The following is a 25,729-nucleotide window of genomic DNA, read 5'->3' as shown; positions in this document are numbered from 1 at the left end:
TAATTTAATAAAAACTTGTTTAAGAAGCCAAGTATAATGTATGTTATTTTACACCAACCCTAGATCAAGAGTTTAGAACTGAATACATAGACAACTTCAAAGTCACAAAAAGCTTCTTAAGTTGAAAATTTTGCCGAAGCAATAATTACTGTTTTGCTTTCCCAAAGAACATTTTTATTTTGGAGAAGTATTATCCCTTTCGCCTCAAAACGCAAGTAAACTTGGACACTGAAAAACTTCAATCAATTTAACTCTGAAAGCATACAATGACTCTTCTGCTTGTCTGCACAGATGTCACGTTTCTCCAGCCCAAGGTCAGAACTGTTACTGAAGACACGCATGATTTTGTACTTGGACTACTCCGTGTCGTCCAAGTAGAATTTGTTACTCTCAGCTCGTAGTACCCCCAAATAAAACACCAACCTCTTATCTGAAGGAAATTGAGTAAAGTTATGAACAGAAAACACCACTTAGTTGCCACCTTAGTCACTACTGAAGACAGTCATGCTTGGGCAAGGTTACTTCCAGTAAATATACCGCCTTGCTTTATCATGTCAACAATGCCTGTCAGTCAGTATTAGCTGATTTGGAAAACCAAGGTCACTTCTGACACACTGGTATTACAAACCTTTGAACAGGGTGAGACTGGCGAAATAAAATACTTGTTTTCCAAAGGATGAAAATTTAGAGCTAAAGTAAACCTTCACATGGTGTCTCTGCCTTTCCACTGCTCCTGACTGTGGGGGAGTATTTATACCACAACCCTGCTGAACTGCAGACCTTTTCGAAGCACTCCAGCTTTGCTGGCAAGCACTTCAACCCTAAGGGCCAAGACACCAGCCACCCCTTCCTTCCTCTGTGAGTAACCCTGGAGGGGATGCCTTGCTCACAAATTCCACCCCAAGCAGGGCTCAAGATCTGCAGCTCTGAGGTCCACTGTCCCTCTAAGCCTCTACTCTAATATTAGGACGATTACCATCAGCTATTAAAGTGGGACTGAATTTGGGAATGAATTAAGCATTTTGCTTCAAAGCTGACTTTCAGTTGGTCACAGCAAGTGAGTGAAAGCCCCTGAATGGCCATGGCAGTCACACAGAAGGGGAAAGTTTTATAAACTTATTCTTTAAACCAACACTTCAGAGCAGCTATACAGCGATACTCATAAGCTTCTAATTGCAGCATTTCATCAGAAAAAAACAGAGGGAAAGAGGCAAAGGTTTTTAAACGGACAGGACAGGACAGCGTGTGTTTGTAAGAGGTTCTTCAAACTACCTTAACAAAAGAAAAGACATTATAACTGCAGTTCCCTTTCTCACTCTGCCCAGAAGTGGGGTAGCATTCCTATTCCCTCCTCTTGTAGTCACCCCACTGAAAACCCTCACTGAAAGCCTCACAAAAAGCATTTTGTTGAGAACATTCACTCTCCAGGCAGCAGGATCTCTTTTGTGAAAATATACCACGCAAATGAAACCTGGGCTCCGCTGCAGGCTGTGGCCAGGATTTCAGCCTCCACTGGACTGTGATCATTTCCATACTTCACCTCTTAGGCCTCTGTAGGCTGCAAGGTGGTTTACACAGGTGCCAGCACCATAGTACATTAAAATCCATTTCACCTCAAGAACCATCGTCTCCATTTGTAGTGTATGTCAAGTGTTAAGAGATTTGTTTCACAGCCCACATCTTGCAACCGTGTCAATTCAACTTATTTTCCTCAGAGGACATACACTGTTTGTAAGCCTACCTAACAAAATTGTTCTCCGCGAACAATAGTTCCCACTAACTTGATGATCCAAGGGCTGGAGCACCTCTGCTATGAAGACAGGCTGAGAGAGTTGGGGCTCTTCAGTCTGGAGAAGAGAAGGCTCCAGGGAGATCTTATTGCAGCCTTCCAGTACTTACAGGGGGCCTACAGGAAAGCTGGAGAGGGACTTTTTACAAGGGCATGTAGTGATAGGACAAGGGGCAATGGATTTAAACTGAAAGAGGGCAGATTTAGATTGGACATAAGGAAGAAATGTTTCACTCAGAGGGTGGTGAAGCACTGGAACAGGTTGCCCAGAGAAGTTGTGTCTGCCCCATCCCTGGAGGTGTTCCAGGCCAGGTTGGATGAGGCTTTGGGCAACCTGGTGTAGTGGAGGGTTGTCCCTGCCCATGGCAGGGGGTTTGGAACTAGATGATCTTTAAGGTCCCTTCCAACCCAAACCATTCTATGATTCTATGATTTTAACCTTTCAGCTCACTGCCTTTGCAAAAGATTCCAAGCAGGATAAGAAGGACGTGGACCAGTTGGAGAGGGTCCAGAGGAGGGCCACGAAGATGATAAGAGGGCTGGAGCACCTTTCCTATGAGGACAGGCTGAAAGAGTTGGGGCTGTTCAGCCTGGAGAAGAGGAGGCTCCGGGGTGACCTTATAGCGGTCTTCCAGTACCTCAAGGGGGCCTACAAGAAAGATGGGGAAAGGCTGTTCAGGAGGGCCAGTTGTGATAGGACAAGGGATAGGACAAGGGGTAATGGTTTTAAAATAGAGGGAGGTAGATTCAGGTTGGATATTAGGAAAAAATTTTTTACCATGAGAGTTGTAGAACACTGGAACAGGTTGCCCGGAGAGGTGGTGGATGCTCCATCCCTGGAGACGTTCAAGGCCAGGCTGGACGAGGCCCTGAGCAACCTGATCTAGTTGGAGATATCCCTGTTCCTTGCAGGGGGGTTGGACTAGATGACCTTTGAAGGTCCCTTCCAGCCCTAACCATTCTATGATTCTATGAAGGGTAAATAGTGGGATGTACTTAATATGAAGATGCCCAAGTCCACATACCCTTGTGGCCAGGTTGTGATTCATAGCATCATCAAACAGTCCCTAGATCTGCTCTGCTGTAATACACATACCAATGACTTGATTACTTTTGAGCACAACATCAAGGAAACTAGGCAGGATAAATCAGTAATAACAGCTATGGTACATTCACCACTCTCAGTTATCTGTTGTCATTTATCCTTTCTATTGCTGATGCTGTCACTGCTTAGTATATTTTTTTAGCGTTCCACTCATTAGCCAATACTCATAAAAAGAGGTATTTGTTTTTAATAGTGCTCCCTATTAAAATTCCCTTATAAAATTATACAGTTTTCTACACTAACAGTCCCTAGTGCTTTGTTTTACAGAAGTGCTAGGATAGTGCTCTTGGCAATTACTCAATAGCATTGGAGTAGAGGAGTTGTTAACCTATGGCTCTGAATCAGCAAAGCTATAAATATACCCTAACACATTATTTAATTAAAAGAATGGTGAAATTCCAAACACCTGTTCTTCTTCAGATAACCTTCTGCAAATGCACCCAGACAGGGACTTTAGAGATGAGTAATGAAAACACGTATCAGAAGTAGAGAACCAAGTGGAAATATTCACATTGTTGTTGATTTTGGCAGGGGAAAAAAAAAAGTTTCCTTCAGTAAAAGGCAAAAGATATTGTTTTTCTTTCTAGGTAGTAAACAGAAGATTTTTATAGGTGCTTTCAGTCTACTCTGAAGCTGTGTGAAATACCTTGTCAAACAAATCTGAGAAAGTACTAATTTGGCTGTGAAGTTCTGTCATTTTCTGTTTTGTATTCTTGTCCCTGGCTAAGCATGAGAAACCATACAAGACACAGACTTTGTAGCTCTTAAGAGAGTGTAAGAAACACTTTCCAAAAGGCACTGGCTGAGTTCTCCTGAACCCCTTTTTCCCTCTTTTATGACTCCTCAGTAACTGAACTGGTTGCAGCCCGCTCCGCGGAGCCGTTCCTCGTTCCTCCAGCTGGTGTTTGCCTCATGACAGACTTGCACATGGATTACAACTCCCAGCAGTCACCAAGCACTGTTTAAATGGGATTTAAACAGAGAAGAGAGAGAGAGAAATCATGTACGTGCACGGCACATGCATCTCATCAAGAATGAACACCAAATCAAGTTCTGCTTCACTTACTTACCAATACCTGGGAAAAAGAAGATCAAAAAGTTGGACTCTCTCCCCCTTTTTTTTTTTTGCCTGGTGAGTACTTGCAGGCATGTGCTTTTTTGCTTTTGTTCTGGGTAAGCACAACTTGGGATTCTTGGGGATCTTTTTAAAAGTCATCTCTGAGAATAAAACCTAAAGTTCTGTTTCTGCAGAAAGACTGAAACGACACTTGCATGTTCAACTAGCTGGGCAGCACAAGCAGAGAGCAGGAGTAGGCCCTGGGGAGTAATGGGAGCGCGGAATTTGTATTCCGGGGCAAGAGTCTTGTATTTCTTCTAGAAAAAAAAAAGCATTAAGCAAAACAAGTATTTTAGCTCTGAAGAGATGTAACTAAGTAAAAATGTTAATATCTAAATACATTTGAAAAGTCAGAACTGAGTGGTAACAGACAGTTGTGGGGAAAGAGGAAGGAAAATACTGGAATGACTAATGATGATATAGGAAGATGAGTGATTAGACGATCACAGTACAGAGAGTTAAGTGGAAGGCTAGGGAGAATAATAAAGACAACGTATTTCAATAGAGAGGTGTAGTCACCCTCTGCAAAAGCACATGGTGAGAAGAAACAGGACAGGAGACAAGCCTCAGCCCTGCAAAAATACTGTACGCTCTCCACATGACATGTGCCAGCAGCGGAATTAAGCTGACACCTGAGCCTTTGCTCAAATAGTTTAATAAATGTCCCCTGTAAAGCCCATTTTAATGTAGAAGAAGTATAAGAAGGTCACAGTTTAAATGAAAATGAGATCCCAAACTCTCTACACAAAACTTCCTGAGTCTTTAGCATCAGAACGTGTATATAACTCACCCAAAGGGACACAACAAATCAGCGACACTAAACCATCTGATCCCTAACCCTGAGTTTTCTGGTTTTAGTAGAAAAAACTACAGGATAGGGCTATCTGGATCTATTAGATACTAACAGCATCGTTTTGAAAGAAGAGAAAGACGAGTGTCATACAATCCATACCAGGACTAGATGAAACCACGTTTTCCTCCTATGACATTTTTGACCACGAATTGGGCCCCGGGTTTTTGCGTGAATGAGACAGTGCTTTAGGTGACTAAGGAAAGGGCAGAGCCCAGAGCCCCAGTTCTCTTGGTGCACTCACTAGATGGCAAAGGGCTAGTGAGAACCAGCCAAGGTTTTCCCTCCTGGCACCTTTGGTGTGGGAGGAATCATTGGATGTGATCACTGGACCACAGTAGCAGTCACCGGGATGCACAAATAATCATCGCACATCACTAATACACAGATTTTTGAGGGTAACAAAAGAGTTTTCAGGAGGGATCTGAGGGTACAAAAAGAGGAATCTGTTTGCTTTCTTTGCAGCAGCAATCAATGGGATGCTTTGTCGAGGGGGCAGAAAAGAAGCAACAAAGCAGAATGCTTGTAAGCTCCCCCCGCGCCCAGCATCTCCTTATTAGGCAAAATAAAAATGAATTTGGGGGATGAGAACAAACCAGAACAAAACAATATTTGGGACATGAGCAAATGATTTTGTCAGCATGCCTGGAACTTAGTTTTGGAGGGAGCCATCTCTATATCTATGCCTAAGGCCATGTGAATATGCAAGGCCACTTACTAACATGATATTCAGTGCAAATCATTTTAGTTCAGGTCCACATGAGGTCTATTAGGCTCAAAACCCTATGTATTCTTTTTTTTTTTTTTTTTTTAAGAACCCTAAACTTGCAGCTGAAACATACTCAATTTGACACAAAAGCAACACAGGAAGAATCTATCAAAAAATAATACTAGTCCTTTTCACAGTACTAGGCTTAACTGTACAAGTGTTTCTGGAAATGTTTAATAGAAAAAAAGTATGTGAAAAAAAGAAAAAACTGCAGGCACAGCTGATGTAATTTTTTTTTTTTTTCAATCATTTTTATACTGTCTAAATCCCTAAAGTCAGTGTCTGGACTCTGTCTGGAGGCTTCCCAAAAATCACTGCTTGTCAACACCCTTTCCACAGAAATTAGTCTGTTTACCTCCACCAATGCGTTGTCAAGTCATCCCTTCCCATTCTCATTACGGTTTAAATTCGTATCCTCACAGAGAAGTCTAACTTTCCCTTTCCTTATGCAGGAATCTCTCTAATACCTAAAGCCCGTGTTAAAATAATTTATATCAACAGAATGCCCTTCTTCAAAGTGCATCTCTACAGAGATCACTGTAAACGTTTAGCCGGTACTTATTACAAGATGGTCAAAATTTGGCCAGTCCATAGCCATGAATGGAAGGGAAACTTCTTCTAAAAATTCTAACTGGATCTTTATTCACTCGGAATCCTGATCCAAAATGAACATTTTCCTGTAGAGAATGAACATTTTCCTGTAGAGGAACTTGATAAAAGGTTTCCTTCCTCTGCCTCAACAATCTACTCGCAGCTTTTGGGAGAGAGACACAGGGGTGGTGTGTCGGCTGAAGCATGCCAGTCTCCTGAACTGTCTTTGACAGGTGTCCCAGTTCTGAAACCAGGGAAGTCACAGGGAGCAAATCCCCTCTCCTGCCACCAGAACCCCTTTACATCAACCCATCACAACAGGTTACACAGGACCCCTGAGAAAGCCTTCACATCGCCCAGTGCTTGGGGGCATTCTTGATATACTATGTCTTGTGAAGTTTTGCTCACTGGTAACTGCAAACAGTGTCAAGCTGGGTTCTGGGCAGTTAAAAAAAGACACTGGAAGACCCGAGAGACAACCCAACTTCTTCAGGCTTTAGAGAAAAAAAAGTAGTTGGTAACAAGGTGAAAGTTGATACACAAACCACGGATGCATTGACACCTAATGCATTTAGCTTTTTCTGTCTCCAGCAGTCACTGGCATTCACTGGCGTGGGGAAAATGAGTTATTGATGACATTCCTCTGACATCCCTTCAGCAACCCCTTTCCTCTTACCGCTGTAAATGGGACAATCCTTGCCAGTCCCAGCCAAAAGCAACAGTGACTCCAACCCGCTTTGTCACGTTTCTGAACGGTCCCTCCCAGCTCAAAGTCCTGGTACGTCATTCCCAGGTACATGAATGGCAGCTGTGTTGTCCCAGTGCTGTAGCTAAACCTTCCAGTCACTTGTTTGTATGTCCATTTGATGAACTTATAACGCTGATCCTCACAAAGACCACGGCAAGTACATCGACCGCCACGTACCTGCACACATGGACGGTTTCTCCCAGGAGTCTCTCCCAAGCAATCATGGCCTGACACCTGCTTCCTCTGAAAGCAAATCACCAGCTGAAGTAGCTGCTGGATGCAGATGTTTGCATCCAGGGTATTCTCAGTTATAGCAAGCTATACTATCAAAGGTATCAAAGATAATTGTTTCAGGCATTAGTCTGGAGGAGGAAATCCTCCACAAAGCCATTTTTAAGAACCTAATTAAGTCAATCATATTTGTTGTTTTATTTTTTTTTTAACTCCATCCAGCAGTTAAGCCAAAGTAGAACTAATTGTGGTCGCTAATACTAGAAGGTAAAACCAAGAATACTTCTTGTGAGCTTTCCAGCACGCCAACTGCCTGTCATCCATCACCAACTCCCTTTGGCTGTTCTTCAAGTGCACATAAGTCTTCACTGTTGTGAATCTCTACTGTTGTGAATAATGTAATTACTTGTGTTTCTGTTTTTACTCCTGTGTCCACCTTCCCCTTGCATTCATTATACCACAGAGCTATTTAATCATTATAGAGGTGGGTAGCTTACCTTTAGGACTATTCAGATTCTAATCATGTCAACTTTTTGTTTACAGTGCCTGAGCTGTCTGACACTTTTGGGATTCACTTAAACAGACTAGATCAATTTTGGTCATTATTTTAAGCCTAGGAGCTGTCCAGAAGGCATCTAACAAATATGTGAAATTCAGAGATTATACCTATAAGCACCTTGAGGAGGAGACAGAGAAAGAAAGGTCAGAAAAAACACCTAAATGCTACCTTGGATACTCATCTGCAAGCCCTTTCAGCCAACTACTGCAGGATAAAAGACTGTGGTAACCTTACAGGATTAGCACTACAGAAGAATTGTTTAGAGTGAGGAGCAAATGTCACAACACATGACCAGTGGTGACACTACAGTATAAGAAGGGGCCCTGGTAGGTTTTGTTTCATAGCTATGAAAACAGTGCACAGAGCAAACTTCGAGCCCTATCATTCACCTGAGCTCTTCCTAAAACCTCACATTTCCTCTGTTTCCAATTTCACCTTCGTAACCCACTTTTTAATCTCCCCCAACACATGGAAACAGAAACTAGGATCAAGAGGGAAATGTTGCCAAGGATTAGAGGTTTGGAAATTTACAACTGTTATCTAAGGAATAACTATAGTGGGAGCCAATTGCTTTAGTCAGAAGTCTTTGTTACTGTAAAGAAGCTTAAATATATGTTTTTGCTTTCTAAATCAGAAGGTGGAAGTGTAGTATTTTATGGGTCAAACAGAAGAAAAATAAAAACAAAAACAATTCAACTCCTAGTCACCCAATCTGGAAATTTGTAAAACTAAGGTCTGCAAAGCACTAAGTTGGTAACAGATGTAGTGAATTATAAACATGAACTTGTCACAGATTACTGTAAAAAAACAGGCAGGCGTCCTGTTTTAAACCACATTTTTTTGTTTTCATGACTGTTAATCCGCCTTCCCTCTTAGAGCTATTCAATACAAAGCATGACTGCAAAGTTCAGCAATCAGGACGAAGGAAAAAAAAAAAAGAGTGTTTTCAAAAATTACGGAACAGTGTTCCAAAAAGATAATCTGATTTAAAACTCATTTCTGTTCAGCAGTCGAGTGGTCTGTTTTGAATTTCAATGGCTATCTGTAGCACTGAGGGTTCTGTGTCATCGCATACAGAAAAAGCAGGAGGAGGAATGGTGCTGTCTCACTCCGTTTCTAACCACAACTCAGTAGATAAAGTCTGAAGTCACAAGTCAGCTGAGAGCTCTACAAGATTATTAAAATGCACTGGCAAAGCTGGAAGGAAGAAATTTAAATGAGGCCAGGTTAGATGTTTCAAAGGGATGAGTGACTGATCCTGTTTTATGTTATGCCAGACAATGCTAATAGTTTAAACACTAGCTCTGTCAAGTTAGAAATAGATGTATTATCGTCTGTGAATTATTAAAATTGACTTCACCTACTCACCTTTAGACTTTTCTGGCTGAAAAGAAAAAAATAATCAAGAAAAAAAAGTCTTGCAAGGGAGGCATGCACTCTTAATCTATTACTAATGTCCTCTTGAATCCTGTTAATATTTTTCATATTGTCTGCTTTGGTGAGCTCAGACACTATATGTGAGGAATGAGCAAAAATTCCAGCTGATCCTAGGCATAAAGCTCTTTAATGTTTAAGTTTCCCCTGCCCTGCAGATAATTACAGTCTCCTCTTTCACCCATCCAGCTGGGACATCAGACAATTTGGGGAGCATCCAAAATGGGCATGAAGATCCGTTTCCTGGTTCATGACAAGTACTGGAGACTTTTATGTCAGAGTGAAATTTTTCTAGCGTTTTATTCATCAACAACGAAAACTTCAAGAAGTTGTTTAGATCTACAAGGCTCAATTTCCTCTGCAACTCAACAATACAAGCTCTCCTTGAACACTAGGGAAGCATTAAGGATACTAAAAAATAATTAACAATGTAAAACGTTTTAAAGTTCTGATAAGGTCAGAATTATTGCTACAGGTTTTTAGCAGAATATGAAGATGAGACACGAAGATTTGGAAGGTGATTAAGCACTCATCAACATCATCATCATCACAGGGTAGCAACAATAACAAAGGTCCCACCTCTTCATGCCTCCATCACGAAGTTGTTAATTTACAAATGATCGCTCTAAACGTGATAGAGGGGAAAGGTGAAGGTTTATTTATTTTTTAAGCAATCACTTCCAAACCTTCACTTCCTTTCAACCATTTGTCCCTTTGAGAGAAACTGTAAATGGTGAAAGACAGAGATACAAGTCTGAACAAAAACTTCTTGTGAATTTCTGGGGAGACAGAAGACCTCTAGGATCAATCTGAAACAAAGTCTGACTACCCCACAAAAGTACCCTTCTGCCCCCCTAATTAGGCTTTCCTTAGAAAAGCTGAAAAGCCAACTTTGTTCTCTCTTTTTTTGAGCAGAATACTTTTTGACTTTTTTTTTTTCCATAGGTAAAGTTAAAACATTGCACGTTTTCTAGAGGCATAAACTTCAAATAACTAAAGAAATAAAAGAAAGTGAAAAAACCCCTACTGTCATTTTTGGACTGTGAAACACTTGAAAAAAAACATGAAATGACAGCTTTTGGAGACAAATCCCCAAACCTTCCTGCTTCCTCAGAACTGGCTACCTCTTTATGCATTTCTCCTAACCTGGTCCATATGGCCCCTTCCCACTGCCCTGGGGTGTCTCTTGGAGGGACAACCGTGCTCACTCTGGTAACATCTTCAGCAGTGCCAAAATAACACTGATACATATTTTGCAGGGGGTGGCACAGGATTTTGCGAATCAGTGGCTTGAAGTTCCATCTTTCTAGCAGGAAAAGTATTAGGTGCCATGGCATACCCAGACTTGAGACAGCTAAACCCCCAGCAAACCACTAACTGGAAGACTTCATGCTGAAAAGGCTGATGTCAAGGCATCTGCTGACCCAAACTCAGCAGAAGTTTTTAACAACACTGAAACCATCTCATGGCTTCTCAGATGAAACACACAAACACTCTGTGGCTGTTGTCTTCCTCCACGCACCCACTCACCCATAAAATAAAATACAAGCAGCTGAAGGCAGGCAAGCTCTTGCGATGGCTGGAGAAATTAGGAGCCCAGCCCTCAATTCCAGATTTGTTAAAGGAAACCTCACCTCTGTCTCATATCCTCTGTATTCAAAAGCCATTTTAATTTTCACATAAATCATGTCATTTACGGTTCTGAGCTGCCATTCTAAAACCACTGCGAGAGTTGAGTTGGCACAGCACACTGAAAAGAACAGTCAAAATGTGAACGGCATTTTTAACACATTGCTTGACTTGTAGAATCTCATTTTAAGATAAAATAAACAGCTTCTGAAAGGGAGACAGACGGGTCTTCAGATACGCTCCTACTCATGGACGCGAACCAGCAATCAGGTCCGTAAGTGACCTCAACCACCTCTGACACCAAAGTCTTTAGAGAGCCCTGGTGGGAACAATTTTGTGCTGAGCCACTCTGCCAGTACTCCGGTCTCACTGGGCACTCCGAAATGTGGTCTGAACCACAGTTCAGCTCTTTCGAATGTCTGGTCTCATGTAGGAAATGAGGAATAGGCTGTAGGTGGTGGAGACCATTGGCAGGAGGGAACACTTGGCAGTTGTGGCAAACGTGTGCTGCCTGAGCCTGGACTTCTGTCTCGGCTTTTGCCTGCTCCAGGCTTTCCCCCACCCCTGTAGCTTCCCTTCAGAGGCTCCACATTTCCCACCACATCTGCTGGAGCACAGGGAGTGTTTGTATGGGACAGGCGTAGGATAGGCAGTGATAAGAAAACAAGGAATGGTCCAAAGGAGGGTGAGACAACAGAGACAACAAGGGGGAGGAGGTGGCCAAATGGCTAGCCAAGAGAAGGGAGAGGCAAGGGGATAAGAGGTGAGATAAAGAGAGGCTTTCTGTGCATGAATAAACATGAATAAGTGAAGAGGTGGTGGTCAGACCCCCCACTGCCAGGAAGGCAGAGAAGAATTACGGGCAGGAAACGTCACTGCAGGAGCAGTTGATTAAAACTACAAACTGCCTGAACTTGGTCTAATCCTTCTTGCCTGCGAAGCCACCCCAAGAGAAGCCAGCTAAAGAAACTGTCTTGAGCTATTTCAGCATCTCTGCTCCCGAGCAGCCTGCTCACCTACAGTGGGGCAGGCAAACGAGAATAATCAGCTGGCACGTCCTCAGTTCCCATCACACTTGAGTTGCTCTGCTGCATATTAAGATGCAGCAATGCACGTCAGCACACTTTTAGCTCCAAGTATGGAAACCATCCCTATTAACTATTGCTGCCCTTGAAGTGAAGCACTTGCTTGGATGCTTGGCTGAATCAGGGCCTAATTAAGGAGGTAAACAACCTTCTATCCTCGTTCACCTCTCCCTCAGCCTTAATCCTCCAGTCACCTAAGTTTAATTTAAAACTCCTTTTTCAGGAGTTGAGCCTGGATCTGTCACATCCAAGATTGCCACTAATTGCTACGTGTCAACAGCATTTAGAAAAACGAGCAACGAATTAAAACCACCAACCCTTCTGCCTGGATGACAGCTTTATCTCTGCACACTAGCTTTTCAATGGGGTTGCAATCTCTTTACCCACCCAGAGGGGAAAATTGCATCGCCCAAAGTCAGACAGGGATTTCTTCAGCTAGGCTGATCATTTCTGAAGAAAAACTACTGATCTTGTAAATGAACAAATGGTGCAACACCCAGGGTGAAAAAGCACTCTAACTTAGACCCCAGGAGGTAAGGACACCCTTTTCCTCTGGCTCGTCTTGTCGGACAGTTGTGGTATTAGAGGATCAGAAAGCAGACTCAGAGAGACAGGCTGATGTTCTCAGGAAGATCAATGAAGATGTGAAGGTCACAGATGACACATGGCTGGTTTCAAAACCTCAGGAATGACAGCAGGGAAAGAGGTGGTGAAGGAGGAAGGGGAACAGAGCCAGCTGTAGAAGTTGCCAGAGAAATATTTTGTTGGAGGCACAGCAGAGGAGGAGCAGGATGACGCAAAGAGAAGCAACCGAGTAAAGCAGAGCATATGAGGACTGCAAACAGTGGTGTCCAGAGGGATTCCTTTACTGGATGTGCCTGTCTAACACTGATGTAATGAGCTAGTTATGAAGCAAAAAGTCAGAAATGTGTGTGGGAGTGTTGGAGGGGCACAACATATTAGGTATCTGCTCCCACAAGAAAGGAGGGCTCCTGCTAAGAGTCTGTTAAGAGGATTAAACAAGACAGAGAGCAAGACTGGACACGAGCCTGCTGAAGCTTCTCAGGTTTGGTGACGTATTGAGAGGAAAACCTGAGAGCAAAAATGATCTTCCTATCTTCTAAGGAACAATTAAGATGAACAAAATCAGGGTGAGAGAAGAAAGTAGAAAGCTACCCATGGCAGGACTGTTGCTTCCACTAGGAACGGCAGCAGAGCACAAGGCCACCAGGCTCTCCTCCTAACTTTGCCACTGCCTCATGATCTCACTCGAGTAGCGTAGTGTGGCTGCTCTGCCATACATGCCTTTCAGAAGCAGAAACACAGTCATACCATTTTTTTTTTTTTTTAAAAAAAACTTTTTTCACATGCTTGTTGAGAAACCTTTAAAATATGTTAAGTGCTCAGTGCCTTCTGGATGCTATACAGAGACAAGTTACTACTAATCGTTATTTTACTTGGCTGAATTCGACATGTGTGTTTTCAGAGATACCTCTGAAATGCCTGATATGTAAGGCCTTAACTAAAACAAACAAACAAAAAATCTACTGCAGGTTTTATTAGCAGGAGGGACAAATGAAAGGAAGAGGGTGGCAAAACAATGCAGAGATAATGTTAAGGTTGAAGTAAGGAAAGATGTAAATATTTTGGCTGACCCAGCAGCCAAGTCAGCTTGGAGGAGAATTAAGGACAACAGAGGTAATCATTTACCAAGGCAGTAGTTTTCAGATGTTGACATACATTTTCAGAACAAGGAGAAAAAAAACACCAAAAAACAGATACGAGAAGACTGTCAGAATTATGACGACTTGCAACTTCTTTACCTGGCTGCTAGTGAGGAAAATAGACAGGAAAATAGTCTGAAGATTATTCTTCCTTGAATGTTCCCGTTTCATTTTCATGAGTATGAAACAGGCCACATATTGACATTGATGAGCAAAAAGATCCTTGAGGAAGGGAAGCACATGTTTCCTCGGGCAGACATCTGAACAGTTTACAGTCACAGGCGGCTCTGAAGGTAAGAGCAGGAAATGAAGCTTGTATGAAAACTAAAGTGGAAGTGCAGGGCATTTAGGGGGTTGTGATCATGGTTTCATTAGACTCTACATGCTCTTTAGGGCAGGAACACTTACAGGAGTTCAGAGATGTTTTTGACTTTAAGAAAGCTGACTTTGGGAGAATGTGATATGCCCCAAGGAATTTTTACTGGAATCCTATGAAACATGGGAAACGTAGAGCTGAATTTTTTAAAAAACGACTGAAATTTAAAGCCATCCTGATTAATTCCAAGGAGGAAAAAGGGCAACTGAGGCCAAACGCAGTTAAGTAAAGATGTTAAGTTTAGTGTAAGCAACACACAGGAGACTTCGGAAATTTCTTTTTTATATCTATGTATCTCTCTCTCTCTATATATATATATCTGTAGATACTCAGATACAACAAACAAGCCTTTGAAAAGTAAACAACCTGGTAAGGAGGGATATAGAACTTCTTAGGAGTTAGAAAGAGCGGCTTTAAGGAAATAATTCCAGGAGGACAAAGTATCTTTTGACATTGCCATGAATTTTTTCTCCTATCCATTATGTGGAGTTTAATTTATCTCAGTGCTAGAAAGGACTGGGAAAAAAATGCTTAATTTCTTAAGGCATATAACAAAAGGAAGAAGTTAGCAAGTTAGCATGCCCTTTTTTCTTTGAAGAAGTACAATAAGAGGCCAGATGACTGCTTAAATATTAGCTCCACATTGTGACAGAGTTTCTAGGGCTTGCTTAAAGGAAGGACATTTGCATTGATGTATGTACATCCTCAGAGTTGCAGCCATGCCAGCCCATAACAACTGTGATGCACAAATACAACCTGCAGTTCCTATCCTAGGCAAGCTGTAGGACAACTGTGGAAACAGGTGGGAGGGAAGGGGAAGAATTCTCTGTAACACATGCAGAGCATTAGATTCAGAGAAAACCCAACATTTACATATAGTTGAAATTTTTTTCCCTTTTAAAAAGTAACATAAACTCCTAACCAAGAGATACATACATCTCAAGTCCCACGATGACAGGACAGACCAGTGAGACCTGAAGTTAATCTTCATTGTTGCAGGAAAGGGCAATGAAATGAAGCAAGCTCCTACAGAACTGTTAGCTTAATATCCGCCATGCAAAAATAATAGAGGCAATTTTACTCAAACACCTTCACGGGCATAATTTGATTAGAAGCAGTTGTGCAATTCTTGGAGGGAAATTTCTGCATACGAATTTATAGTAATTATCCTGCTGAAAGATGAGAAAATTAAAGACAGGCCCTAATTCTCTAAAAACTACTCAACTTCAGGGGATGAGAGACCTGATGCTTCCGACATCCTGTGCTGCAGGGCTGCCTGTTGCCAGCTGACTGAGGTGGCTCATTGCATTTCAGTTTTAACTTTTAAAAGTAGTATAAAATTAATTTTAATATTATTTTGGTGAATACCAAATAGATGATTTAAATCCAAGAATCAACTAAGTTGCCTACCTACAATATGAACATTCTGATTCTAACAAAAGTAGAAAAGACTAGTGAGATCATTTCTGAAGTATCTACGTTTTACAGGTGAGTAAACTGTAGTGGAAACTTATTTTTACACGTCTAGGGCAGCAGACGAGTGTAACGTATGACCTTACCAGCCGTGTGCTAAAAAAGCCTACAAAATCTGTGAAAGCATCTTTTGTAGTGTATCAAGTCCAGTATAAAAAGCAAACTTGTCATGAAGCTCCTGTGAAAACACTGATTTTAAGAAAAGCAGAAGTAATAATTTTCCCCCAATCCTTGCAGCAGATCAAAGCCTCCAAATACAATTAAAAAAAGGTCAGAAAAGATACTGATAGGAATTCAATACAATCCAAAAGAAATGAGACCGACAGGATTGCAGTTTGCAAGATGCCAGGAGAGGGGGAGAGAGACAGGCATTAGGAGCATTAGCAGGAACAATTCCCAAGGCCAGTAAATATCAGGGGGCCCCAAAGCAGTCAAAAGCAGAGTGAAGAGATTTAGAGTCAAGGCATTCAAAGGGTCTACTTAGTTTGACCAGAAGACAGTCTCACATTTCAAGGTTTCTTCTTCAGCACAGCTAAGCTTTTCAATGGGAGGCCTTGACCCCAGGGATCACTCACTGGAGAAAACAAATGTGTTTTCAAATGAATGCATTGGCACTGTCAGGACTGACTGTACACCAGATTAAATGATATTTATTTTCACTTTCCAGAATACCATGTTAAATTTTAGAGAGACAGATAGATAGAAATGTTTCCAAATAAGACACGAGAATGTGAGCATCAGATTTTCTGTGTCAGCTGGGATTCAACAGCAGAATTCCTGTCAACAGATCTGGCTAAGCCTCCTTCCAAAATGTCAGCCTGAGGCTTTCTTGCCTTCAGTGGTCTTGGTGAGGGTGGCGGGAGGGGACATGCACCATCAGCGTGTTTCAGTTCTCTCATTGCTTTTCCTCGCTTTCTCACGGTGGATTGGATTTTGGTCTGGCATTTTGGAATTGCACAGATGTGATTCCCTGACTGAAACAAACAGAAGTTTGCCTGCCTTTGATAAGGAACAGAATTAAAATCAGAATTAAATAAAACCAAAAGTGATTCTGGGTACCCATCCTGAGATGCTCTAAAAAGGAGACTTTGATTGCAGGAAGTGGGTGTCACATCTCTTCATAGAGGAGTTTGCTCACAGTTCATCTGCATATTCCTGAAGACAAAGGTACTTCAAAACCCATTTTTGTGCTTCTACCTTGATCACACTTGAGCAGCTTCACAGCCTTCTTAGGTTCCACAGGAACCAAGTAGGGACTGTGTTAAAAGCAAGGCAAGACGAGGGCAATGAAAGAGAGAGATGGAGCCCACGGGAAGGTGGCCTACGACAGAGCAGATAATTTCAGATAAACATCAGATGCCTACCGAGTTTATACGCAGTGCTATTTCAAGGCCACATTCCATTCTGTATTTGAACACAACCCTATACTCATATATGGACCCACTAGCGATTGCACGAGCATTCCTGAGGGACCTGTGCTCAGGCACTGACCCAAAACTGACAAGCATATAGTGAGCTGAATTTTAAATCCAGAAACTGTGTTCCCAAAAGGAGACCAATAAGGACAGAGAGGAGACCATGGGCATCACTATTTCAGCAGAAAATGCCTGAGCACATGAATGAGCTGGAACTACAGCGAGGGCTTCAGAACAGCTACGTATTACCCACAAATTTTGAGGAGTGAATATGTACTTGTTAGTAGTAGGTACGACAAAGCAGGAAAGTGGGTCTCACAAAGCGCAGACTTGTTGGGTCAAGTGTCCTTTTCCTGTTTGGCAAGTCCTTTTGTCTCTGTGTCCTCCTTATCTGACACCTTCCCAAAGCGCAGAAAGACGGACAGCTCTTAATGACTTCCTAGCATTTAATCCTGATACACGGGGCCCAGCCCTTTTTTGTATAACATGAAAGTCTCTGCTCCCCTCTGAACTTCCATTTTAGAACCCATGTCCACCTCCACACGTGGAGCTCCCCACTCCCACCCTGCAATCCATGTCAAGACAAACGTGCCCTCGTCACACCTTGCTTGAATCGGGCAGCTGAAGGCAGCGCTTCCGAAGGGACGGACCGATGGCCGATGCTGCATCAGCAGCTGGCCGGGCTGGTACCGCCCTCCCAGGGGATGAGAACATCCTCTCCTGGGCACACCCACTCCCACACCACACAATTTGGCCTATTGTTCCCTCTGTCCAGAAACCAGGCTCCGTCCTGGACCATCTCTGCACGTTGCCACCATCCCGCCCGATTTGGAAATATTGTTGGTTTTTTTTCTACTTCTCCCAGCATTCCCATTAGGCGATTCGAGCTCAGTGGTGCCGGCAGCGTGTGCTGGTGGAGCACCCCTGGCAGACTTCACGGAGGCACTCTGGGGAGCAAAGATGTGTTCTGCAAAGGAGCTTTGGCTGAGTGGGACCCTGCAAAGCACCCGAGAAAACAGAGCACAGGTGCGCTTCTAAAACGGGCATTTTGGGGTACTCGCAGTTAAAAGGATCTAAACTGAACAGGGGATACTCACTGGATGGAGTTGAAACACTGTCACGAAAACACAGAAGGAGGTACTTTAAAAATCGATCTTATTAGTGCCTACCTTCCTCTGCTTTCCCTTCTTGCAGCTGGAGGTGGCCACACACCCATTCGAGACCAGAGGAACAACAAGTTGTTTTACATTTTGTTTTTGGTGAAGCATAAGGTGATGTTTCACCCCCTAAGCATCCCCTCTCCACCTGGAGAGAGCGACCGAAGCCGAGCAGCATCTCCAAGACAGGGCAAACCCGCTCCTCCTGGGCAGCCCTGCCTGCTCCCAGGTAGCTGGCTGCGAGGGGGGCAACAAGCAGCCCAATTTGGAGCTCTAAAAGCTGGCAGCAGGAGCACAATTAAGCCATTTTCACAGACTGCTGGCCAAATGCAGCAATTTATTGGCCGAGTGATTGGATTATTCATTTGCAAAGCTGAGAGAGGGCATTTTCTTACCACTTCAGTTGGCCTGTAGTACTTGTGATTGACTGTCACATGAATCTTGCCAGTCTCTTTGCATCGTCCTACTTCATTTTCATTCTTCCCTTCCCACCTGTAAAGAAGATAAACATTTAATCAACCCATAATTACTTTAGTGCTCTGATCTTACCAACATTTGGCCTGCTTTCATTTACTTGAGGCTGGTGTCAATTCTCCCTGCAGGACAGTATAAACTCATTAGCTCTAGGAACAAAGGCAGAGCTTAGACTTGAATGGAGCAACAATGGCTTTTGAAGTCTCTTTGTTTTGGTTTTTGATTTAGTGGAAGGTCTGAAGTACAGGACTTCCAAATTAAACACATAGCGCTAGGGAAAAATACAACGTCCTGATTTCAGAATGTCTCATGTATCTGCAAACAAATATGACAGTGAAGCTTTTCATCTGCGGATTGGTTCAAAGTAGTTTTCTTAAAATATTTTTAATTCTTGTATTTTGGCCAATACTTTCAGGAACTCTTTAATCTGTTAATTTTATGGACGTGAAGCTCTGTTTGAATAGCATTAAGCTGCATAATTTAATTTGTGCTTAACTAGGAAAAGCAAAACAAAAACAGTTCTCGAGTTTTCAGTCCTAGCTGGACATGGCGCTTCACATACATGTGCCGTAAACAGTACTTACTACCTGTGAGCTGAACATCAGCTACTTTGCCCAAATTAGTTTCATATGTGTTGAAGAGCCTGCAATTTGCTGTAATTTATGTGATCTGGTTGCGCTGTGAACTATTTCGTTAGCAACTGTCCTGGTCTAAAACTTCGGGAGCAGCAGAAGAGGAATGGTTTGGTGGGTGACTAGCTCTGCCTTTGGAAAGGCCAGCTGGCAGCCTGGAAGCCTGAGGACAATGCTCCCTCCAAAAACAAATGCTTCAGATGACACACGTAGGAACATACATTGATGCATCACACCTAATCCATCGAGTGTACAGAATCCGGAGTTATGATTGAAACTCTATCCTCTCTTTGCTTTTTGCCTCTAAGTATGCATCATGGGGCTCTGAACCAGCTTGGCATAAAAGCATAGTGATGAAGTATCTTACTTTTTTTTTGTGTTTAAGTAAAATCTATGCAATTTGAATCAGTACTGTGACTTAGACTTTTTAGCTTCAGTCACCAGCAAAGAAAGAAAAGAGCCTCTTGCCTCCCACTTACAAATTGTACTACCAGCTCTTGGCATTTTGTCACAGATCTGATTTCTCCTTGCTCCCCTGCCTCCCCAAAGCTCCTAGAAGAATTTAATTCTTTGACAATCTCAGTCTTCATTTTTGAGTTTCTAGCCCTGAGGGCTAAGGAGGAAAGTCTGAAAATGTGACCTCTGTGTATCCATGAAGGTTAAAAGACCGAAAGGCAGAAGGAAATACCAAATATGCATTATTACTAGTTTTCAAATCCCACGATTTTTAAGCACAACTCATGACTTTTGGATGACTAGCAGAGCCTGTAGGATGCCTGATACTGGGAACATTTCACATTGAAATAATTTCCAACAGATAATAGCCATAGTGAAGTCAGCTGTTAATAGTCATGCCATGATGCTAAAGATGATTTATAATTTAAATTTTCTTTCTTTCTTTTTCGCAGTTGCTCTGTTTGAAGCCTGAACTGCAAAGTTTTCATTCAGAAGCCAAAACTAACACTAGTCCCTCCCTTTAAAGGGCAGAGGGTAAAAATGTGCAGGACTCAAATGAGCTTAATAGAAAACTAACCGTCACCAGTAAAACAACAGGAAGCGCTTAGATCAGGAGACGTCAGTTGTTGTTGGAGGTCACTGAGCAGAGAACCCCATTTAACACCCAACAGGCTCCAGAAGGCTCAGCAGAGCCAGTAAAGACTCACTTAATGTCGCTATCAAAGTTATATAACAATAGAAATAGCTTAAGAAGAAATCTCCACCCGTTTTGCTCAGCCCAGTGATGTGAAAAGTTCACAAGGAGAAAAAAAAAAAAAGAAGTACTTCTCGTTGTGAGCAGAGTAGTGTTTGATAGTCACACTTCTAATGACTCCTGGCACCTCGGCGCTCCCACGCAGCTGGGGACACCATACTGCTGATAAAAGGGATTGCGTGGGGCCAGCCTGACACCAGGAGCAAGACAGCCATTTCGCTAACCAACTCCCCCTCCCCTCTTCCTCCAACCACAAGAAAAGGAAAAAAAACCCACCCAAACCTTCCTTAATTTATAGTCAAATTGCAGTGATAAACGCTATCTGGAAAACACAGTGCCAGTTTATCCTGAAGCACGAACTTGGTGGAAGAGGCATAGGGAAGCCTCACGTCGCTGTGGTTTTGGATAGCTCCAGGCACAAAGACTACCCAGCTTTCTGCTCTTCAGGGTGGGTGATGCCCAAGTAGGCAAACGAACAGCCTTGTGTAACCTGGGGGAAATGAAAAGGATCCCTGGCCAAAGAAAGCTTGGCTAATCAAGGCTGGGCTAAATTTATAGAAGATGGGTAGTGGATACACCCAACTCCCAGCTGGTGGCAAAACCCAGGGCTTCCAGGCAGGCGCCTGCTGGCCTAGCGCAGGCTTTCCACTAAGAGCTGGTCCTAAAGCCTGCAAGCAACGAGTCCCTATAGCAAGACCATTGCCTGCCCCATGCTGGGGAGCTTCCCCATCCCACTGAAGCAAAAGATGGGTTTGCTCTCACAGCTGACAGCATCAGCCATACACCAGAAGACTCTGCACCCGGAGAAGGATGCACAAGACCATGCGTCTGCTGCTGACAAAGTGGGTTTGATGCCCTCTGCACCTACACTTCCACGTCGAGTGCTTCACTGTTGGAGACAGACACTTTGGGATTGCTTAGGATGAAAGCAATTGTCAGCTCTGGTGGATACCTCTACTATCAGCGACCCCAGAAATTTCCATAAAACTAAGTTAATCCCATTTCAAACACATGTGCAAGTTTACTTGTGAGGTTCTTCACCTCAACAGCTTTTACACTCTGGACTTACAGAGGAATGGACTGTATTTAATTTAAAGCTAATTCCATATCTACAGAATACTACTGTTATTATCAGCAGTGTTGAATTCTCCTTTTCCTCTTCAACCCTGGAGTTTCCAATTATTTTTCATTTCCTATAACCATTCAGCAAGACAGCAAGCTTGAAGCTATGAAAAAACATCCATAGGTATAGAGGATTTTCTGAGGATGAAGAGCTGAGGTACCCATCTGGCAGGGTGTGAGGCGGGCAGGGAAGAACACAGGGGAGCCAGGATAACTGGGGGGGAGGAGGTGGGAACAGCACTGCAATGGACCAAATGGTCCAAATGGCTGTAACTGAGAAGCAAACAAAACAAAGTACATATATTTTTGAGGTGGTGAAGAAATCAGCTAAAAATGAAACCTTTCACAAAAGAACAGATAAACTGAACAAGTATAGGCACTTCATCTCCTTGCTTGATCTTTACATAGAAACAGAACTGAGAGGATTTTAAAAAATATTCAAAACTGCTAGTAGCTACAGCTGCTCAGCCTCCCTACAGAAAATAAAACTATCATGCACACCTTTTAAGTCAAATACAAGCCAATAGAAAATATTTTCACATTTGAAAATGAACAATAAATTAATTGCAAGTAAAATTTTAGGAGAATTTTGCTCTTCCTCCACCAGCTAATATGAGATACCATTTGCGTAGGCTTCTGGGATTCGTGGCCTGATTGCTGCTACCCATGCAATTAAGCCAAAGCATTTCATTCTGTCCTGGCACTTTATAAACATCAAAACTGATACCATACAACAGGCCATTAATATCTTTTGCAAGGAATTTTTTGTAGAGAAACTTTCAATACGACTCTTCAGATGTTCCTTTGCCACCAACTCAACCACCAACCTTGCCAGCAGCTCTGATGCATCAAAGCAACCAAGGATACAGGGATTGCTTAGCTGCAACCTTGTGCTTAGATCTAAAGAATAAGTATGCTGCCATAGAGGGAGGTACTTAATTTTTTTTTTCAAATGCTCTGATGAATCAGGTTTTCAGTGTTTGTTTACTAAAAGAACACAGTTAAAACAATGCTATAGTTGTTATTATATTCCCAGCGTTGTCAAGCTCAAGTTTCAAAAATCTAAATTGTGACTCCGCACATTGCGAGACTTTAAAAAAGAATACATGCTAGGCTCCTTTTTTTTTTTTCTCCAGTTCATTGAAAATCTTTTGAAGCTCTTATCCCTTTACTCTAAATTGTGAAAGTTGGTGTTGAGAAGAAAATGTTTTCTCAAAGAATTTTAATGCCCCAGTGAAAATCAAAACATTCTGAAAAGAAAAGTTTTAGTTTCAAGTAAGTTCCATTACTGTCAACCTGAAAAAAAAATTATATTAATAATACCAAAAAAAGATGCTTTGACTTTTTCAGAATTGAAAAATTTTGGTTTTCTTTTTCTCTCAGAACGGCTTTAAAAACTGTTTTTAAGTTATTGTTTCTTTAAAAGGAGGTTAGAAGAGAAACAAAGCAGTCCAGCTGACCTGAAATCAGGTATTTTTCCAAACTGCATTTGTAAGAATTATTTTCATTTCATTTAGGGGAAACAAGAAAATGTGGAATTTCCCACGAAACACCACATTTAAATCTCACTCAGTCTTCCTACAGGAGGAACTCTCATACCTCCTACGACGTATGAAATCAGGTAATTAAATTGTTACAGTCTTCAAACCTTAATTTGAGTTCTGAAACAGTTATTAGGTCTGCCTACAGATAAGACCTTGTGTCAATAAGAAAGTAATAAAAGCCTGCTGAGCTGGAAGAGTTAATTCTCCAGCTGAGGTGGGTTAAATGCCTCTTTAAAACACATACTCTGCAGTAAGAATGGTGATCAAAGTGGTGTAGTCCTAAGCAAGGACCATGGCTTGTGTGGGTTCACCCAGGCCAGCGTTCCTCACCAACCTGGCCGGGTTCCTTTCAACTCTCACTCTTCGAAACGCCTGTATGAGATTCTGTTTCCTTCCTCCTTATCTGAAAGCTTCTGATTTTCCCAAGCTGTTAAATACAACATATAGCACTGGCCAGGCAGCAATTTTTGGTGGGCAAAAGCCAGGCCTGGAAACAGCAGCTGTTTTGATGATAACTTTTGATGGCTCCTCTTCCACGTCCCCACAGTGCCGCTACTAATGTATTGTTGAATTTCCATTCTTATAGCAACCCTTCAAATCTCATCTGTTTCTGTAACTCAACCTTCCATTTTAAGGTAAAAAGAAAAAGAAAACAAACCAGAAAACCCCTCCTCCCTCAGTTCAATCTCAGTTCAACCTTTGCTGTCACTGAAGAGGCCACTGCTCCACTTCTGCGAGCAAGTTCACCTTATTAGACCTTACAGCTTGTCTGCAAACTTCCCCTTTTTGGGGTGATCTTTTATAAGACCAAGTGGCATGTTAGTTAAGATAAAATTTATGTGTTGAGCCAAATGACTAGAGTAAAATACTCATTTTTACCGAATTAATCCTGATTCTGGAAGCAATGAATATTTCTGTAACAAATGTGCATGTATTTTTATATTAATAAAAACCACAATAAATCTTTCCACTGCTTGAATGTTCTTTTCTTTTTCTTTTTTTTTTTCCTTTTTCTTTTTTTTCTCTCCACATTTGCAGACAGCAGTCTTTGCAGCACTCTGCAAAGAACTCTGCGTGCTGTAGTGGTTTCAGGCTATCTTTGCAATCCTGTTCTAATTTAATAAGATTAATGACAGAAAATTAGTCAAGACAAGCGTTTGCCTGTTTCGTTTACCCTGCTGTAGTTCAAATTATAGGCGGGAAGTGTTTCCCCCAAGTACTACTTAATTAGTAGTAAGTAGAAGGGAAAGTAAGAGAAAAAAAGTGTAATCCTTACAGGGGGAAAATATTTGTAGCTCTGAGGCTTTCCTGTTAGTACAAAGGACTGAATTTGAATGATTCAGAGGACTATATAAATATAATTTGAAATTTCTCCCTTGAAAAAGAAATGTCAGAAGAAAAAAAACCACAGAAGGTAGATAAACCTCTCTGTACACTTTACAGTCAATGTCAGAGAGAGGATCAGTCTTACTGCAGCTGTACATTTCATTAGTTACAAAAATGCAGTAAAGTTTCCGTCTCTCTCATTTTGGCTAGAAGACATCGTCCTGACATGTGCTAATGACTTGCTGTGACAGAGTATTATGTTATCTTCTTGGAAAGACTTTTTAGTCTGTCCTGGATTTTCAGCTGTATGAGTTAATGTGAATTGTTAGGAAGACAAAGAACTAAAAAAAAAATAAAAAATAAATATTTTCAGTTGGTCGATGAGGCAGCCAGGACTGCTTTTCTTCCTGTTCTGCACTGCAATATCAAGAAGTGACAGCTAAGACTTTGTTACATTTGCAACTTTCCCTGCCAAAGCACAAAGTAGGGATGGTTAAGAGCCCCTGCACACGTGCCCTGTGTTCTCAGATGTGCTATGAGCTCTGCCAACTGCTGCTTGCCACGACATCCCTCCTGGCCATTTACTCCATCAATTTTGAAAGGCGCATTGTACAGCAATACTGGGAAGCTGTGCCATCTCTTAGAGCAGTGGAAAGGGCTGCTGGAAGTTTCCCAGATAAGTTTTTGAGACTGCAAAATTTCCTAACGCCTGCAACCCGGTAAAAAAAAAACCAAACCCAGACAACTGAACTAAATTTTGAGGAAGGGAGATAAGAAGGAGGCATCCATCCTCGCAGGAACTCATTCAGCAATTGCACTCCGGTGTGCTGGTTCTTGGGTGCCTCATAAATTGTGAAGAAACAGATCAATGGGACTCACCAGTGGGGTCCCGCAATGCTAAAAGGGAGGATTTTGCTGCCAGGCTGCTCCCTGAAGAAGATATATTCAAATTGGAGGGGGTGGGAGTAGAAAGTCCTTGGAGGTTTCAAAGAACATGAGAGGTTACCAGCTGGCCATCCAAGAAGCCAGCGAGGGTAAGGAGAGAGAGAGCGTGTGTGTGCTGCAAAAGCATGGGCCGGGCTGACACCTAGAAAAATTATGGAGCTTAACAAAACTTTCCAAATCCTGAGAAATATTTTACAACTAGTGCAATTTGAAAGATGAATGATGGCTATGGGATGAGTAGTGGGTCCGTTGTGACACTACCCTCACCGTGGGAGCTGGGGTAACGAATCGCAGGTTTATCTGGCTAGGCTGTATCTCAAATCATCAGAATTACACCGTTTTCAAAGTGATCAACAACAAAATTATCGTCAGCACCTAAAACGTCACCTCAGTCCCTATATGATTGCTATTTATATATCACCTG

The 25,729-nt window shown here is 42.2% G+C and overlaps 1 protein-coding gene across 1 annotated transcript in view; it reads right to left on the bottom strand.

Moving 5' to 3' along the window:
* GMDS (GDP-mannose 4,6-dehydratase) overlaps positions 1–25,729 on the bottom strand; it is a 423,906-nt gene that overhangs the window by 54,084 nt on the left and 344,093 nt on the right. The window contains exon 9 of the mRNA XM_086608965.1: positions 18,448–18,544. Coding sequence (XP_086465091.1) covers positions 18,448–18,544 — 97 coding nt within the window. The remainder of the gene's footprint in view (positions 1–18,447; positions 18,545–25,729) is intronic.

The sequence above is a fragment of the Tauraco erythrolophus genome, chromosome 3 (assembly GCF_009769465.1).
Source record: "Tauraco erythrolophus isolate bTauEry1 chromosome 3, bTauEry1.pri, whole genome shotgun sequence".
In the NCBI taxonomy this organism is placed as follows: Eukaryota; Metazoa; Chordata; class Aves; order Musophagiformes; family Musophagidae; genus Tauraco; species Tauraco erythrolophus.
Note: the sequence above shows the minus strand (reverse complement) of the source record. Positions and strands in the feature narration are given on the sequence as shown.